At 42.6% G+C, this 15,919-nt stretch overlaps 1 protein-coding gene across 7 annotated transcripts in view; it reads right to left on the reverse strand.

Annotated features, from left to right (window-relative positions):
- CADPS (calcium dependent secretion activator) overlaps nucleotides 1-15,919 on the reverse strand; it is a 247,325-nt gene that overhangs the window by 65,659 nt on the left and 165,747 nt on the right. For 2 of the 7 annotated variants that reach the window (XM_068907728.1, XM_068907724.1), the window contains exons 14-18: nucleotides 9,976-10,077; nucleotides 8,943-9,006; nucleotides 8,155-8,278; nucleotides 5,716-5,784; nucleotides 4,837-4,854 (exon numbers count right to left, since the gene is read on the reverse strand). In XM_068907728.1, coding sequence (XP_068763829.1) covers nucleotides 4,837-4,854; nucleotides 5,716-5,784; nucleotides 8,155-8,278; nucleotides 8,943-9,006; nucleotides 9,976-10,077 — 377 coding nt within the window. The remainder of the gene's footprint in view (nucleotides 1-4,836; nucleotides 4,855-5,715; nucleotides 5,785-8,154; nucleotides 8,279-8,942; nucleotides 9,007-9,975; nucleotides 10,078-15,919) is intronic. The other 5 variants (XM_068907721.1, XM_068907726.1, XM_068907723.1 and 2 more) reach the window with 3 other exon arrangements.

A 15,919-nucleotide genomic window follows, 5' to 3' on the forward strand; every position in this document is an offset into this window, starting at 1 on the left:
TCAAACGTGCGTCCGGCCTCTGCATTACTGACAGTGGAAATAGCCACGGGTTGTGGGAGACCCCACAGAGACCCCAGCGAAAAACACATCTGGGACTTTACTGACACCCGGATCCTGCAGTTTGGAAATGGCCTGACTCATGCAAGTGTTTCCTGTCCCTGGGAAAAGTCATTAGCAGAAAAGGAAGAGGAGGAGGAAGCAAGTGATACGGCAGCACTGGGACTTTCCAAATTGCCAGTGCAGCGCGTACAAAGCAGCCGGGAGGAGACTGCTGCCGTGCAGCTGCCCGAACAGTGCCCCAGCGTGGTTTGCATTGATCTCAGGCCTCCAAGAGATCCCTCCCTTCGGCTTTACCAAATGCCCTGGCATCTCCTTGCCGCCACCCTTTCTTGAAAACAAACTTCCGCCAAGGATTACAGCAGGTTAAGCAATAAAGTCTCCGTGCATTGCTGATCTGGCCCAATCTGCTCACCTAGTCAAATATTCTGCTCGTTTGCTCTTTTTACTTTTTTCAGCCCCAAATCCACGGTTATTGCGCGATGGCTGCAAATACACCTGGAGCCGAAGGACGGGAAAGCTCCTTGGGCAGCTCCCTCTCTCCTCCTGGAGCACAGAACGCCTTGCGAGCCCAGACCAACGCTTTTTGTTTTGGTTGCCTCTCTATTTATTTTTTTCCTTCCTTAACTTTAATGGTGACATGACTCTAGTGCCCCACTAGGCGTTTGAACTTAAGTACTCCTCTGGGTCGGAGTCTCAAACAGAGGTGGGCGATAAGTAAGGTCCCTCCTCACGGGGGGCTTTGGTGCCTGTTCGGTGCAAGGGAGACGTGTAACGCAGGGTGTTCGATACAGCAGTCGTCAGCTACTGGCCGTGCTGCTGCAGCGTGCACGGCAGATTTTGCTTCACTTTGGCTTTTTTTCCCTCTCTGTCCTTTTCCTCTTTCATCCCTCTCCAGTTCAGTTTAACACCAGAAATATACTCTTTGCTCACATGTGACAAATCAGGTTTAATACCTCAGTCACTGAAATCAAAGGCAGAAACGTTTTCTTTCTTACTAATAAGCTAAGAAAGTGCTTCTCTCAAATGGATAAACTTGTACCAAAGCTTTTCCTCTGTGACTGATAACTGCAAATGAAATACTTGTAGAAACGTGAATCACCGAGCAAATAAAATTTCGGGGCTGGTGTTTGCAATATGCTTCAGCCTGCAATGACTGTAACAGGTATATCACAATATCTACGCCACTCTGGGTACGTATATTGCCTAAAATTCACTGTGGGCAACTCCTTATGGATTTGAAACCTTTTCAAAGTAGGCATTTGTCACTCTGCATCATGATTTATGCTAGATGGACTACTAACACAACAGCAACAGTGAGAATTAAACCTGGAACAGGGAAAGAATATTGTGGACTTTCCATATTTTTTAAAAGCACTGCCATCAACTCAGTGATTTCTTCGTAGTAATTAAAAATATATAAGCCCTGCCAAAGGGAATGCAAGCGTTCTGTGTGCTTTCATTTGTGAGCCAATCGCGTAAATGTTAAAAAGAGCTGCTATTCTCAAGATAACGATAAAGAATAACGGAGTTAGCCAGAGGATAAGGCAAAGCGGTGTTTTATTATACCCACCAAATTAATTTGGGTGTATCTGAAAGGGATTTCAGTGATGATAACATTTTTTCTTTCAAAAAAAAGCACTATCTTAAAAGTAAGAAAAATTCATAGAACTGTTCTTTCAGCTCACACAGAGACTCTAATTCAGCTTTCGAAACTCAAAAGCAAACTGTGCTCCTTCTGATGATTATTCAGCCTGGTGAAGCATTTTCACATATCTGAGTTATATCTCATGCTTCAGGCAGCAGGTTGCTCTGAAGTTGGTAAGAGACTTGTAGAAAGATAATGCTACAACGCAGACCATCACGATTTCTGAAACTCTTGTAATAACTTGGATACTGTTTTAAATAGTGCCTTTTAAAGGGCAAGAGGAAATCTTGAAAGCTGCACAATGATTGCTTTGTTAAACAGCTGAATGCTACTTCAAGGAAGGAAACAAATAAGGCAGCAGTTCAGCAAGCATACAAATATAGGTTGTTTTTACGTCTGAGCTAAAGTGCATAACCTATGAATGACTTCAGTCTCCTTTCCTGCCTACAAGGACTGATGTCTTCCTACATTTTGCATCCACATTTCTTTGGGAAATGTCACTTGATTTTCTTCTAAGCTTTGTGGTTTATCAGGAACACTGGAAGTGATACCCTCGTGGCGGCTGGGCTAATAAATCGCAACGAACCTCTTCTTGTCTCTGACTAGATTAATAAACGAGCAGTTCTAGTCGCTAATAACTTCAATGCGCTCCCTGAAAATCAGGGATATGGGGATGCAGCTTCCCAGGCTGAGATCCAAAACAGGGAAAGCGAGTGATGTAAAGCGAGCATGGGACGCCGAGCCCGATGCCGCTGAGATGTGCTGCCTTTGGTGTGTCCCGCTCCCCCCATCCCAGCGCCCGCACACGAGGTGCTCTGCAGGACCCTCGCTGCAGCCGTCCTTGCTGGATGGCTTCCTCGCCCAGCCAGGGTCTGCGGGAGGGCAGCACACGTCGGCTGGGTGACCTGGCAAGATACTGGCCCCCAGGAGCTTTGCCTCCTTGGATGGTGTAGTTGGGATTTTCAGGACAAACAAAAATGATCTTTTGTGGTGGCCTGAGAATAGCTGGTTTCCCTTGGTGACAGAGCAAAAAAAATTCTGTGGGTTAGTGTCCTCTCAAGTTATTCTCCACTTTACCGAACGACCTGCACGACTTCCGCCCTGTCCTGTGACTCTGCCGTGCCAGCACCGAGCACCAAAGTCAATCGCTGCCTCGAGCCCTGGCTCTCCTGAATTTCTAATCTCTGCGAATCAACTCAGAAATACCACAGGAAGCCGCCTCTTTGGCAGAAGCCAAAACCAAACCATAACACAAGAAATATTCAGTCTAAAAATTAAAAACTGCCTTATCCTAAACACAACTAATTGCCAAAGTGACGGCTGTGGGCTTGGCTCGGATCTTCTCTAAAGCTGCCTTTACATAACACCAGCAGTGTAAAGTGGCGTTAGTGTAAATGCGAACAAGATCCCTTAATTCCGCGGCACTTGAACCCAGTGCAGCGTATTTCACAAATCCTTTACTTAAGGGATGGAGAAGTTATTCTTTTCTGAAGAAACAATGGATTCCCAACTTATATAGATAAGCAGACAAACACTTATTAAAAGGTTGCCCTTGTTAATCTGAGTGTTAGTCGTTTTGTCTGATTATTAATTAAAACAGGTTATTAATCTTTAATTGTTCTAGCCTACTGTTCTGTTTAACTTTCCATTTTTAATCAATATTTTTAAAGCGAGGCAAGAGAACACATGCTCTTTAGGAGAGAGGAAATTGAAGGGTGATTTTGCGGTTTAAGCTAGAGTTGTTTTCAGTATCTTATTTTCACTCTTCGTTCTAGTTAAATAAATAAAAAGTCAGGACAAAATCCACTCGCTTTTGATTCCACTTAAGCTAAGGAACTGATTTCAAGTTCAGTCCTGCCAACCTTGCCTGAAAATGTTTCCATTAAAGAGGACGGGAGATTTGTGGGCACAAAGTAGCCAAGTTATGGCTCACTGTGTCCTTTCCCTGGCTTTGAGCATTAAGAAGAAGCTGTTTTATTTTTAAATGAGTGGGGCCATAGAAACGTCCTTCTGAATTTCTTAAACATGCGACAAGTCTTTGCCAGCAGGTTGATGCTCAGTGCATTTACTCTGCTAACGCACAACAGCCTGTGCTCACGGAAGTCCACTGTTATTATTGGTAATAGCTGCGTTTGCGCTCATTATATTTGCAATTTGTTTATTTGCAGCCCCCAGAGCTGGAGGGAAAAATTAATCGTCATTTTCTGAATATTTATTGCTATTCTAACTTGTTTTTAGTGTCATATAACAGCTCTAGGTCCCGGGCCAAATTTTGCTCTGGCATCTCATGAGGGTGCTGCCCAATGCCACCGGCTGTGGAGGCCAGCAGAAGCCAGGGCACAACTTGGTCCAGCCTCCTGTCCTGCTTTTTGAAAGTGATTTCCCTTTGCAAACGGAGGTGAAATCAAATCTATCCTTTTTCCACAAAACATAACACTCTACTCACAAAAAGAAATGGACAGTTCAGGTTTCAAAGACTTTCAAACTAAGGACTCTGGTATACAACAGAAACGAGAACAGGGGCCTACAGAACTACAAAGTCACTTCTGAAGAGACAGGCAATTTAGGTGTTTTGGTCTGAACAGTGTCCTTGCTTCAGTACATGTCACCACAGGTTATAAACAAGAGACAAACATGACTTCTGTCTGACCGTATCATTTGTTACACATTAACAAAAAAATAGAAAATAAAAAAACTAAAAAACCATTCCTCTCATTAGGGCATCGAACAGAAGATATGAAAAACAAAAATGAACGTTAGTTTAGTTATAAAATGTGCTTGTTAGGTGTGTTCAACTAATGGCCAAATCATCAACATTTTTGCACCAAAAGTGAGCTGTAGTTCTTTTGGAAAATGACAACTTGCCCTTTACAAAGGCTAGACTCGCTATTAGAACCGTCTCCTAAGAAGGTAATATATTTACTACAAGGTATTTCTAATCTACACTCTAGTCTAAGGAAGGAGGAAAAAGAGATTATGTATGTTGAGACAGCACAAATTAACTCCTTAAGTATTAATGCATCTCCATTTTCAGTCTGAAGGAGTACATATCTTAAGGAGCTATGGAAAAGAAACAAAATAAATATAACTCAACAGTCCTAGCAATTTATAATGCATATACAATTGTTCACCTGCGTCCTTTTGATTCTCTATATGAAAGAGAGAAAGCAACAAGGAGAGAAAAGAGAGAAACAAGAACAGATATGCAGGATTAATGAGCAAGTGGACCGCACAGCCCCCCAGTTATGTGTGATATATGACATTTGAAAAGAAGAAAAGTTGCCCAGTCTCGCCCCCCCACCCAGAAGCATGGCATTACCAAAAGAAGCTCCTTTCACAGAGGTGAAAGCAAGTGCTGCACAAATAGGAAATTAGAGTCCTTAAGCTCTGAGAACATACAAGGATGCTCTGAACGACAGCTGCCCTCGTATGTCCACCCAGAGCTCGGTGCAAGAGAGTAAATAAAAAAAATCTAGGACGAGAACAAGTAAAGCACTTCCGCTTGAGAGATAACAAACAGGAGACATGTAAGATCTGATGTACAGAGAAAGGACAGCCTTATAGGATCTCATACACAGGACTGCTTAAAGATCTTATACGCAGGAAAAGGGACGGCTTTTTCCCAATGTCCTTTATCTGACCTCTAGCTCATCTCTCCCCGATGTAGCTGCTGCCTTTGGATTGTGTACCAGTGACAAGCACTTTACAAATTGGGGTTACACAGAAGCAAAGTAAAAATGCATTCAGGTCACAGACATAAAGAAGAACTGAAAAAACTCACAGACAATCTGAGTTTATCACAAACAAATGGCTTAATTGTCTAACCTGGTTCAGGCTGATAAAAAGTGACTGGACTTCTCACACTGGGTTTCACAGACAGAAGCAACAGACAAGCCAATGCTAAAAGACTTGAAGCAAGGAGAGTGAGTTGGTTTGGATCTGGAGTTTCTTGAGGTAATGAGAACAGAAAGAGTGAGGACAGCATGGAGAGGAGGGTGGTAGGTACTCACGAATGGTTAAATCCATCACTTGAGAGGCCAAGCAGAAGACAGGATGCTCATACATTTCTCTCTTTTTCCCTATAAAAGAGGATTTGGGCATGCAAGAGGCTTAGGTCAGAGGTAAAGAGGTTATAGGTTATAGGTCAGAGGAAAACTTTATATTGGTTAAGAGGAAAATAGCTGTAGAGTATTTTGGGATACACATAGGATAAAAGGGAGAGAAAAAAAAAAAGAGGAGGTTTAAAATTAGAGATCTACTGGATTAACCATTCAGCATGCCCATGAGTCACAAGAGAGGTTGTGACCATGATTCTAGAAGTCTTATTCTGTTTGCAAGAATATAATGATCAAAACATCATGAATAGAGGGAAATAGATTTCTATCGGTTTAAGGCTCCGAGATACTAAGGATTTTGGCCTTCAGTATCTAAGGCTTTCACAGGTATTTCTTCATAAACATAGCCTCAAGCACTGCTGCCGCTTTTTTTTTTTTTTTTTCATCTCTGACAAAACTCTCTTAAAATATGCAGATATTTAAATGTCAGCTTTTCAAAGTAAAATTTCAAAATCATACACTGCATACAGAAATGCATCTCACTGAGGTAAATTTGTTACTTGCTCTTCTAAGAAACTATTTGAAGACATAGTGGACTATGCTCATGAGAGAAAACCTGATGCATGCAGCTGGCGGATGTTGGGTTGTTGGAATTAACAATCCCAGCATGCTTTGAAATTGGTGTTACAACCACTTTTATAGGATAGCATAAAAAAGTGGCTGTGGCCAATCACGGATAAAGGAGGAGAAAAGCAGAAGAGAGCAGGTAGTGTGGAATGAACTATTTCTCTGAAAAAGGAGCTGGAAAAAAAAAGTTTGTTGCTTCAAAGTATTCCCAGACCTAAAAGTCACAGTGCGAAAAAGAGGGCAGATAATTAACACAACCAAGAAGAATTGAGGCACAAAAGGAAAAGTACACACTAACTGTTCTACTTTGGAAATGAATGCATTTTTACTTACAGATCATAAAGTTTGTTTTTGCAAAGATTTATCTGAAAGAAGAGAGCAAATCTTACCAACGAGTTAGTGATATTTGCACAGAGAACCTAAGGGAGCCGGCACTGGGTAGAAGCATCCATCAACAGAAAAGCTGCTTTTGATTCTCAGTCCTTCTCCATCCTTGTCAAGTATATTTAAACATTGCATTTTACAGAATACACCAATTAAAATATCCTGTGAAGCTGAGTACTTCGATAAATTGCCTGTTAATACAGTGCTTATGAAACCTTCGTTCCTTCTCTATTTTTGTCACTCATTACCAAGTCAAGAGTTGATAAACATCCTTTTAGTGCCCAATTCTTAAGTGTTTCTCACTGGATGCATAACAATGAATTCATTACCACTGGTACACAATTTGCATCGTTAGACAGAAAAAAAAATGGAAAAAGAGAGGACATGTCATGTACAGAACCTGGACAATTTGTCATATAATAACCCAATTTTTCATGTAAACAAAACTAGGAACAAATCAGAGTGAGTTTTTTTTTCTCCTTTCCACATTGTCCTAGAGGCATACAACGATAATCTGAGCTGTAGGAAAGCTTCATATCACACATGACAGAAACTCAAAGTCTAGAGCAGAACATACCATTCATTTGGAACATACAGTTTTAAGCAATTGCAAACATGGATAAAGTTGGGCCAGAGTTTCAAACGGGGTACAGCAGCCTACAAGGTAGCAATGTAAACTAATAACCATGGAAAGAACTACTGAATCATAGAGCTTCAGCTAACACATACCCTCCAGCAAGCTTTAAAATGTCTTTTTGATGGCTACATGTGTCTCTGGTCACTGGTTATTATTCTCCCATAACTTAAAAGGTCACTAATATCAGATATGCTGGATTTAGAGTGACAAGAAAGAAATCTGAGGCAAGTATGGGACTGACTGAACAACGACTGCTATGCAAAGTGCAAAGATAACGAAACACTTCCAGAAAAAAGACATTTTAAATTGGCTACAAATGGCTGAGCAGAGATTAAACATTTTTTCAGCTTCTTATTATTCATTTGTTTCCTGAACTCCACTGTCACAAGCAATTAGCTGCACTATACTTTCAGCTGCAAAGATGACATCCCAAGTATTTCTCAATTTGCTTTTTTAAAACCGCAACGGGAGTCCAAATACTACACCACTGGCCAAATGCGCTAATAATCAAAAAAAAAAAAAAAAGCTACAGTTCCTTTTAACTGCTTCCTTTCTCTTTTCCAGAAAAGGAAACATTTTGCATAGCTTCCATTCTTAACCACTTCAAAAGCCAACACCACAAAAACGATGCACAACTACCTCAGTATTATTGACAAGTGAATAAATAGCAAATGAGTTTATTCCAAGCCACAGTTGCCACCTAGAAATATAACAGAAATTGTAATTTCACAAAGAGCGAGCCTTACCTTCAATTTTGGCATACTCTGATAGTCGAGTATAATTGACTAGAGCTGCTTGCTCCAAGCATTTACGGATGACTGTTTTTACTTCCTCTTGAGGGACTGGAGTAACTATGTCTTTCATCAGGACCTTGACATAAGAAAATCTGATTTGTTGTGGCATAAGGCACACATAACTCTTTTTTCTCCATGCCCAGCGAATACATGCATTCCAGCACTAACGCTGCCTGGCTCATGGGGCATGTGTGCAATACGTAGGATCCGCTGCAAGGTCACCTTGGCCGGCCTGAAACTTGGGTGTGACCCTTTCTGTAGCTATACTCTTCCTGAAGGCATGTCTCTAAAGTGCCCATATCGAGGCATGTTATTAACGTCCACCCCAAGTCCCCCTGTGCCAGGCAAAGCTGTAGCCTTCCCAGGCTCCGCTTATTGCTTTGCACCTCGTCTGGGCTCCCGTTTACTACTGGTTAGTGGAGATGAGAGGGCACCTGGAGCAGCAGGCAGCCGGATGCAGGGACGGGGGGACTCCTGCAGATGCTTAGGGTGCGTCGGGCCTGGGATATCCCAAGCACTGCAGAATGGGGTACCTGGGGTGCTGGGGAGTACAGCTACTACTGACTACACAGGCCTCCAAATTGAGGCAGGAGAAATCAATGGTCATTCCTAATGCCAGACATTTCAATATTAACTCTCATTAATTACAGGTCTCCTACACAACCATAACAGTCATTTAAGGATGGAAAGTTACACAAACATAGAGATTTTTAACTAGCCTTTGTTATTCTTATGCTTACCCTTTCCAGTAGCGACAGAGTAGCTTTTAGTGCACCTTCTGGGCGGCCGAAAGGAAAGCAGTACCTAGAAAAATCACATCATGTTAAGATCACATCAGATGCATGTAGATAAGCCTATCTATAACCTTCACAGTGGTATAAAGATGCTTTCCTAAATATGCCCAAGCAACTCTTTAGTACCTCTGCTCTGAATTAGCATTCTTTCTAAAGGGTAATTTTTAGAAAAGGTTTTGATGAGATGAACACTAAGACAGTAAAACAGAATAACAGGCAGAAGGGAAAGTCAGCTAGTTATAGCAGCTTATTAAATTTGGGTGTCACCTGGAGAGTTTTTAGGTCTCCTAGGACAGAATTAAATATTATGCCGTGGAAAGGACAGCACCAGTTACTTCCAGTCAAGGAACCAGTGATCCTCCAGGCTGTAAGTAACTGGCTGAACCAGCCACTCTCTCTGGAAGTGACAGCTACAAGGGGCTCTGGCACCGAGTCTGCGTGCAAATGCACGTCACCCATCTGTGTGCAAGAGTACGTCATCGGCCAGCGCGCAAATGCACGTCGCTGGTCTGCGTGCAAATATGCACGAGCAGCATAGGACCAGGCTGATGTTGTGGGGCAATCCATCACTTGTTTTAGGGGGCAGTATCCATCGTTCCTATAATTATGACATCCCTGAAGAAAGCTCTGCCTGTTTTTATACTAGGGAGAAGTGAAAATCGGTAATAACTAAGAAAAGAGAAGTAAGAGGACAAGGGATTTTTTTTTTTTTGCTTAAATTAAAAAAAAATTCACAGCATTGCCATGCCTATGGAAGCAAGATGGTTTGAAATACCCTTTAAAGGTTATATATTTAGAATCACTCTCCAGCTACAGACATGCTACAGTGCAAGCTTCACTGCCCTGCTTAGGTCTGTCTGTGTCACTTATGCAGAATTCCCATATGCATTCAAAATCTGCCGCTTGACTTCGCTGTTTACGGGAGGGAGTTGGGAGGAAACCGGTCCTCTCTCGCTCAGGCTGAGATCGCTGCCTTTACCTAAAATGCGTGATCTGATTCTCCAGAAGCAAACGCAGCCGCTCCTTGATCTCTTCAAAGCGCTCCTTCTCGTCTACAGTTACAGTTCCTATTCCGTCGGGCCTGGAGGAGAAATGCCGTGAATGACTCAGACTTCACCTCCTGACCCTGGTAAATCATCTGCACAGCAAATAAGATACCGCAGTTTGGAAAACACGTCACCAACTATTAGACCCAGGAGAGAGTATGCGGCACGCCGAGACGCTAGTGGTCACGGCAGTGGGAGGGCTACGGTATCCAAAATCGCAAAAGAAAGAGCGAGCCTCTCTCCGAATGACCATCTGGACTCCTCCTTCCAATAGGTATCTGACAGGAAATATAATGTCAGCTTTTACTGCAGGATCAGGCCCACTGCTGGCTAAATAAGTACTTAATTTCTGTAGAAAAAATCAGCTGCTAATTTACCCCTTAATTCACAGTATAAAAGAACACCAACACTGAGCTCGTATAGAAGCAGAATATAACATGCGGTACTCCTCCATAACTACTGAATCACCTTCATAGAATAATCTCTTGACGTGAACCACCTTCAGTACGCTCTGCTGAAATGTACTTAAGAGAGCAACACATATTTTGCATTGGAAAATGCAAAGTCTTTTAATTTCAGTTTATAGAAATTAACACACGAGCACGTTTACCAAAGACTCGCAAGGAATATTTATTATACCCTCGTATCTCATAAGTGCACAGGACTGCATTGTAAGACACGCAGGTCTTGCGACCTGGGGACGTTTTCCATCTTTCACAGAGCACAGTGCGCAGGCGGGCACATCCGAAACGCTGGTGGAGCTAGGTGACCTGACCGCCCCTACGCTCGCCCACCTTGTCCCTCTGCTGCCGCGGACTCCTCGGAGAGCCGGAGGAGTCTCCCCGGCCATCCCCTCCTTCGCCCCCACTCGCACATGGCCAAACTCGCCGCGCCGCCCAAGCCGGCAGGAGCGGCGAGAGCGCCTCTAATCCAGCCACCAGCGGCATCAGCAGCCCAGACAACCAGCAGCGCCGCTTCCTATTAACTGACAAGCAAAGGACACGGATTTGTGTATTACGGGGTAACTCCGCTGGCACAGCCTCTCTCTAGGTAACGTAAGACGTCTTAAATTTGAACAAATGTTCTTACTTAAAGGCCTCCTCCAGCGTGCAGCTTAAGCTGCATAAATCCTCCGTACTAGACTGGTTTGGCTATACAAAAGACTTGGCAAGGGATTACAAAGCTTCTAATGAACCTCCTGTCAGGGGTTAATTGGTTGGCTTTATTTTCCTCTTAAAGAATCAAAGGCCCTAAACTTAAAAAAAAAAAAACTATAAAAAATTAAAAACTATAAAATCGGTACAATCGCTTCTCCTTGACCCTGTATTTAGTAAGCCCTTAATATCATAAATATGATCTCTTATGTTCCAGTACAGGTGAATAAACCATTAAAACATTTCAGCAAAGTAACTAGCAGAATATTCACTGTATATTTTTAAAGCTAAATATACATTAAGTAAAACTTATAATATGGACAGAGGAAAAGACTTGACTATCAGAGGCTATATTTAAATTTAATCAGCATTTCATCAGAAATTTCTGCTTGATTATTTGCCAAATTCAGTTGTGTATTAAGGAAAAAAAAAAGGAAAAGATTTAGGCTGAAACTTGGATAAAATGTCTCATCTGGAGAACACGTTTTATAAACACTTTTGGAAGTGTGGATCTGGTCTCATTAGTACCTAATTAGGACTAGTTATTTTGAAGAAATGAGCAAGCCACCAGAAAAAAAAAAAAGATAGTGAGCAAAAACTAATGTCTGAACATACTTAATATATCTCTATTCTAAAATTCCATGAAATCCTTAGTGTTCAGATGGAGAATTTCTTCATGCCTTTTGTTTTGCTGTGCACCTCACCGTGTCTGGTCTGCTCCCCAGGCAGAAGAGCTGATAATTCGAGACAGACTGCAATAAATGCTGTATATTAAGGGGCAGGGTTGAAGTCCTCATTTGACTTTTGGCATTCAGTCCCCCCTCTGTACCCAGAACAACTCACAGAGTGTCATTAGGTTAATTGTATCAGTGCTGACAAATGATGGAGTAAAAGCTGCCTGCGCTGGCAGTGATTTGCTGATGGGCTGGAAATGGTCTGAAAGTTATGTTACCCTTTGCTGGGTCAATAACCTCCAACGATAAGATTTACCGACAGGCTGGTGAAAACTTGAAGTACGTACATGGGTCTAAATGAAGTCTTCTTTTCCGAAGGACAGTAAATGTCCAAAGAAGCGCTGCTTTTAAAATAACTGTCGGCTTTTAAAAAAATATTTAGGTGATTTAATGGAAAGCAGAGTACAGCACTGAGTGAAACCCACGCCAGCTCCAGATTCAGGAGTCCAGACAATTCACCGCTGATATTGCATTTTGTTGCACGACGTTGTTGATGAAAGCATTTTGGCCCTGTATCTGGTAATGGTTGGGTCATGGCCCTTTCACCCTGATCATAATTTTTCACTGCATTCGAAGGGCTTCAGTTTTGTTGGAAGTTATTATTTCGCTGCATAATGACCAATGTTAAACCCTTGAAACGCCCTGACACAACTGCATCTTTCACCTTTGGGTTTAGCAAACTAAAAGTGTAGAGCTCAGAAAGCAGCAATATTCCAACACTGACACACACGGACACAAAGGAAGTTTGGGGCTTTGAAGGTCCTTAATGAACCTCTGTCCAAAACACACCTCTTGTTTAAGCAACAACATACCAACACTTTGCACTGTGATGCTAACCCAACCACTGAGGCACATGCAGACTAATAGTGCAGTAAACATGCAGCGTGTTGCCTGCGGTCATCTCCTGGTCTTTGTGTTTTCCTGGCTCTTTTCAGAGATGGAAGATGCCCAAGCTGGTTGCTCCAGCCAGCGCTGCCCTCACGCGCGGCCCGTGCTCCCGCGGCGGCATGCGGTGTAAACAACAAGCTGCTTTTGCCTATCATGCTCCTACAAACTTGAGACAATCTACAGGTCAGCTGTAGCCATTTTTGGAGCAGCGCGGATGTCTGGAAGGGCCTGCCAACCGAGAGCCATCACCACGGCAAGGACTTCCTTTCTCAAACAGCTGTGGACTATATTACATCTGACATGATGAGCATCTCTTGAATCTACCTTTCAAATTTTCGGCAAACCATTTTCTCACTGTCCTTCACAAAGTTGACATTTTCGGCAGCATGATAGGAAAGATGTCATGTCGGCTGCTTTTCAAGTTGTTGTCACAGTGGTTAGCACCAGTTCTGTCATCTTTACTTTCCTCACAGTCCCCCATCTTGAGCCATGTCACAAATAATAATACTTCCAATGTTTTTGTCAAATTTCAAATACTATAACCCAGCTGCACATCTTCAGATTTACTAGTTATGTTAATCTTTGTTGCTCATCTTCCCAGAAGCTGAAGCATTAGGAACTCATTAATTAGTGACAAATGCAGGATATACATAGAACTAGAAAAACACCACTGAAAGCCTTGCACTTAATTTATTAGCTTGATAATTTTGAAACCTAATTAAACATTCAAGTCAAATAGACTTTGAAAATGTAATCTTTCTAAGGGAACATATTTATTTTCCCTTTTGCAAGAACACAAAGGGTATATAGCTTAGCATTGCTATAATTTAAGATTCACTTCTGTGCTCTAGACAATTCCAGCACATGGCTGACGGTTCTGTAAAAATCCTCAAGAAAACTTCTAGCCTCACCAGCTCTTCCTGATGCTTATTGGCATTTTTTTCACCAAAGGTATCCAACTCCACTTTTATGTTTGATGTTTCATCTTATGGACAGAATCACAGACTCCTCCAGAAGGAGCATTTCTGCAGCAAGGCTAGCTAAAACGCAGCTGTAGAGAATCAATGTTCTTCTTACACACGATGCATAACCACAACTTTGTAACACTGGTTTAAGCAGTGATGGCGAATGAGAAAAGAGCAAAATGGTGAAAAAGGTATGTACGCATACTGCACATATAGAAGCACAAAAGACAAAATGGGTTTGTGTCTATGGATTTAGGTCAACAAATAACATCAGCATCTCCATCCGAGTGGAGAGACACATTTTCGTCTGATACTCTGTAGCTCCTGCCACAGACACCTGAGGTGTATGGTACAAGCTGTGGGCAGAGAGGGAAGCAGAAGGGTGAAAAAGGCAAGAAAAGGAAAAGGAGATTTTTGTTTATAACAAAACAAAATTCAGATTATTCCTTCTGCTGCAGATTCACTATGCTTCCTCTGAACTTGTAAATTCCCAATGTAAATATATCATATGAAAAGTTTTAAATATTGCTTCCCTAATCCCTCCTGGATTTTTAGGTTTCAAGCCATGAAAGCAACAACATCAACAAAGCAGGTGGTGAAATTAAAAAGAAGGTTGCAATTTAAAAAGCAAAAATGATAGTCCTTGTTTAGCTTAGATGGTTTGTGCAAATTCCAGCCTTAATTGTAAATTATAATTAGGACCTGTGATCCTAAGGCCACTGCTTTATTCTACAAGTCCCGCCTCCCCCCATGCCCTTTTCTAATTATACCCAGTGCCCCCAGGGCTAGTTATGCTGCTAAAACAAATATATCAAAATGATTTTTAACAAAGACTAATATACGAAGCAATAGCATGCATTTGTATGCAATTATAAATATACAGTATAGCTCCAGTGGGTTAATCTCTTTGACATAAGCCTGTATGAAACACCAAAGCGGCTTACAAATGAAAAGCCATATCATCTTTTACACCTTTTATGTTTAACTTGTCTACACTTTTTTACTTGGGAAAACATTGCTTACACGTAGCAAACAGATCTTTGCACGCACTGTGAGCCCTGGCATTCAGAGCCAACCAAAAAAAAAACAATGTCAAAAATCGATGCAAATAATTTGATTTTTTAAGTAACAACTCAAATATAAAACACGTGCTGCCTTCAGCTCACTTGCTGGTTGCCAGGTGCAGCACATATGAGCTCTACAGTAAACACGGATGATTAGCGCCTTGGACGGCAGGTGTCAGGACAGGCTTTCCGAGGATCCCTCGCAGGGAGCCCTGCCGGGGCCGCTGTCCAGGGACCGTGCCCCATGCTGGCGGCAGCGGTGATCTCCGCTGGGCCCCGGCTGCCCCTCCGCTCCCGGCTGCATCTCCCCCGGCAAATCTGGCCTCAAAGCATCTACCTGTTTAGACCCCTCAAAAAAGCTTTTTTAGCACACGTCAGTTTTGACCGACTTCTTTTTCTTCTGCGAATGCACACTGTGCGCTACCTGCTGCCCGGGAGCCCTTCGCTTAGCCCAGCCTTCTGCTTTTTTCCCCGGTGTTTCCCCTCACCCAAATTAGACACGCTAGATGCTGCTAAACACGTAAGCCGCTTCACCCTCCCAGCTTCTGCCTTCGTTCTGCTCCTGCTCTCCTCCACACCGCCGCGCTGAGCCAAGTCACGGCTCGTTGCTTCTCCCATGCGATCTCCACCCTTGACGCACCCCGGCTGAACCGAACGGTGTCTGAGCACTGCCATCCTACACCCATTGCAATGAATCACGTCAGCTGGTAACGGGAAGCTGGTTCTCTGCTGGTCCCTGGCAATGCACGTCCCTTCAGCACAGACGCTGGATCACATCCGACAAGCACGCACAGTGTGCTCTGTCTCACCACCAGCTTATCTGGCTGGGACGCGGAGGCAGCACCTAACAAAAGGTTACAGTATTTACGTTACGTGAGACTTTATTAACATGCATTACTGCAATCAGGACTATTCATCTGAATGCAGAACGTGGATACTAAACACAAAGTACTGTGGAAAGCATATGAAGATACTATGATTATCAGAAGTTGGAAAGAAGTGCTGATATATTTAGTATTTACTTTGTTGGACCAAAACAGTCTTGCTTTGTTTTTTTAACTAGCTGTATGGA

Source organism: Struthio camelus, chromosome 14 (assembly GCF_040807025.1).
Source record: "Struthio camelus isolate bStrCam1 chromosome 14, bStrCam1.hap1, whole genome shotgun sequence".
Classification (NCBI taxonomy): Eukaryota; Metazoa; Chordata; class Aves; order Struthioniformes; family Struthionidae; genus Struthio; species Struthio camelus.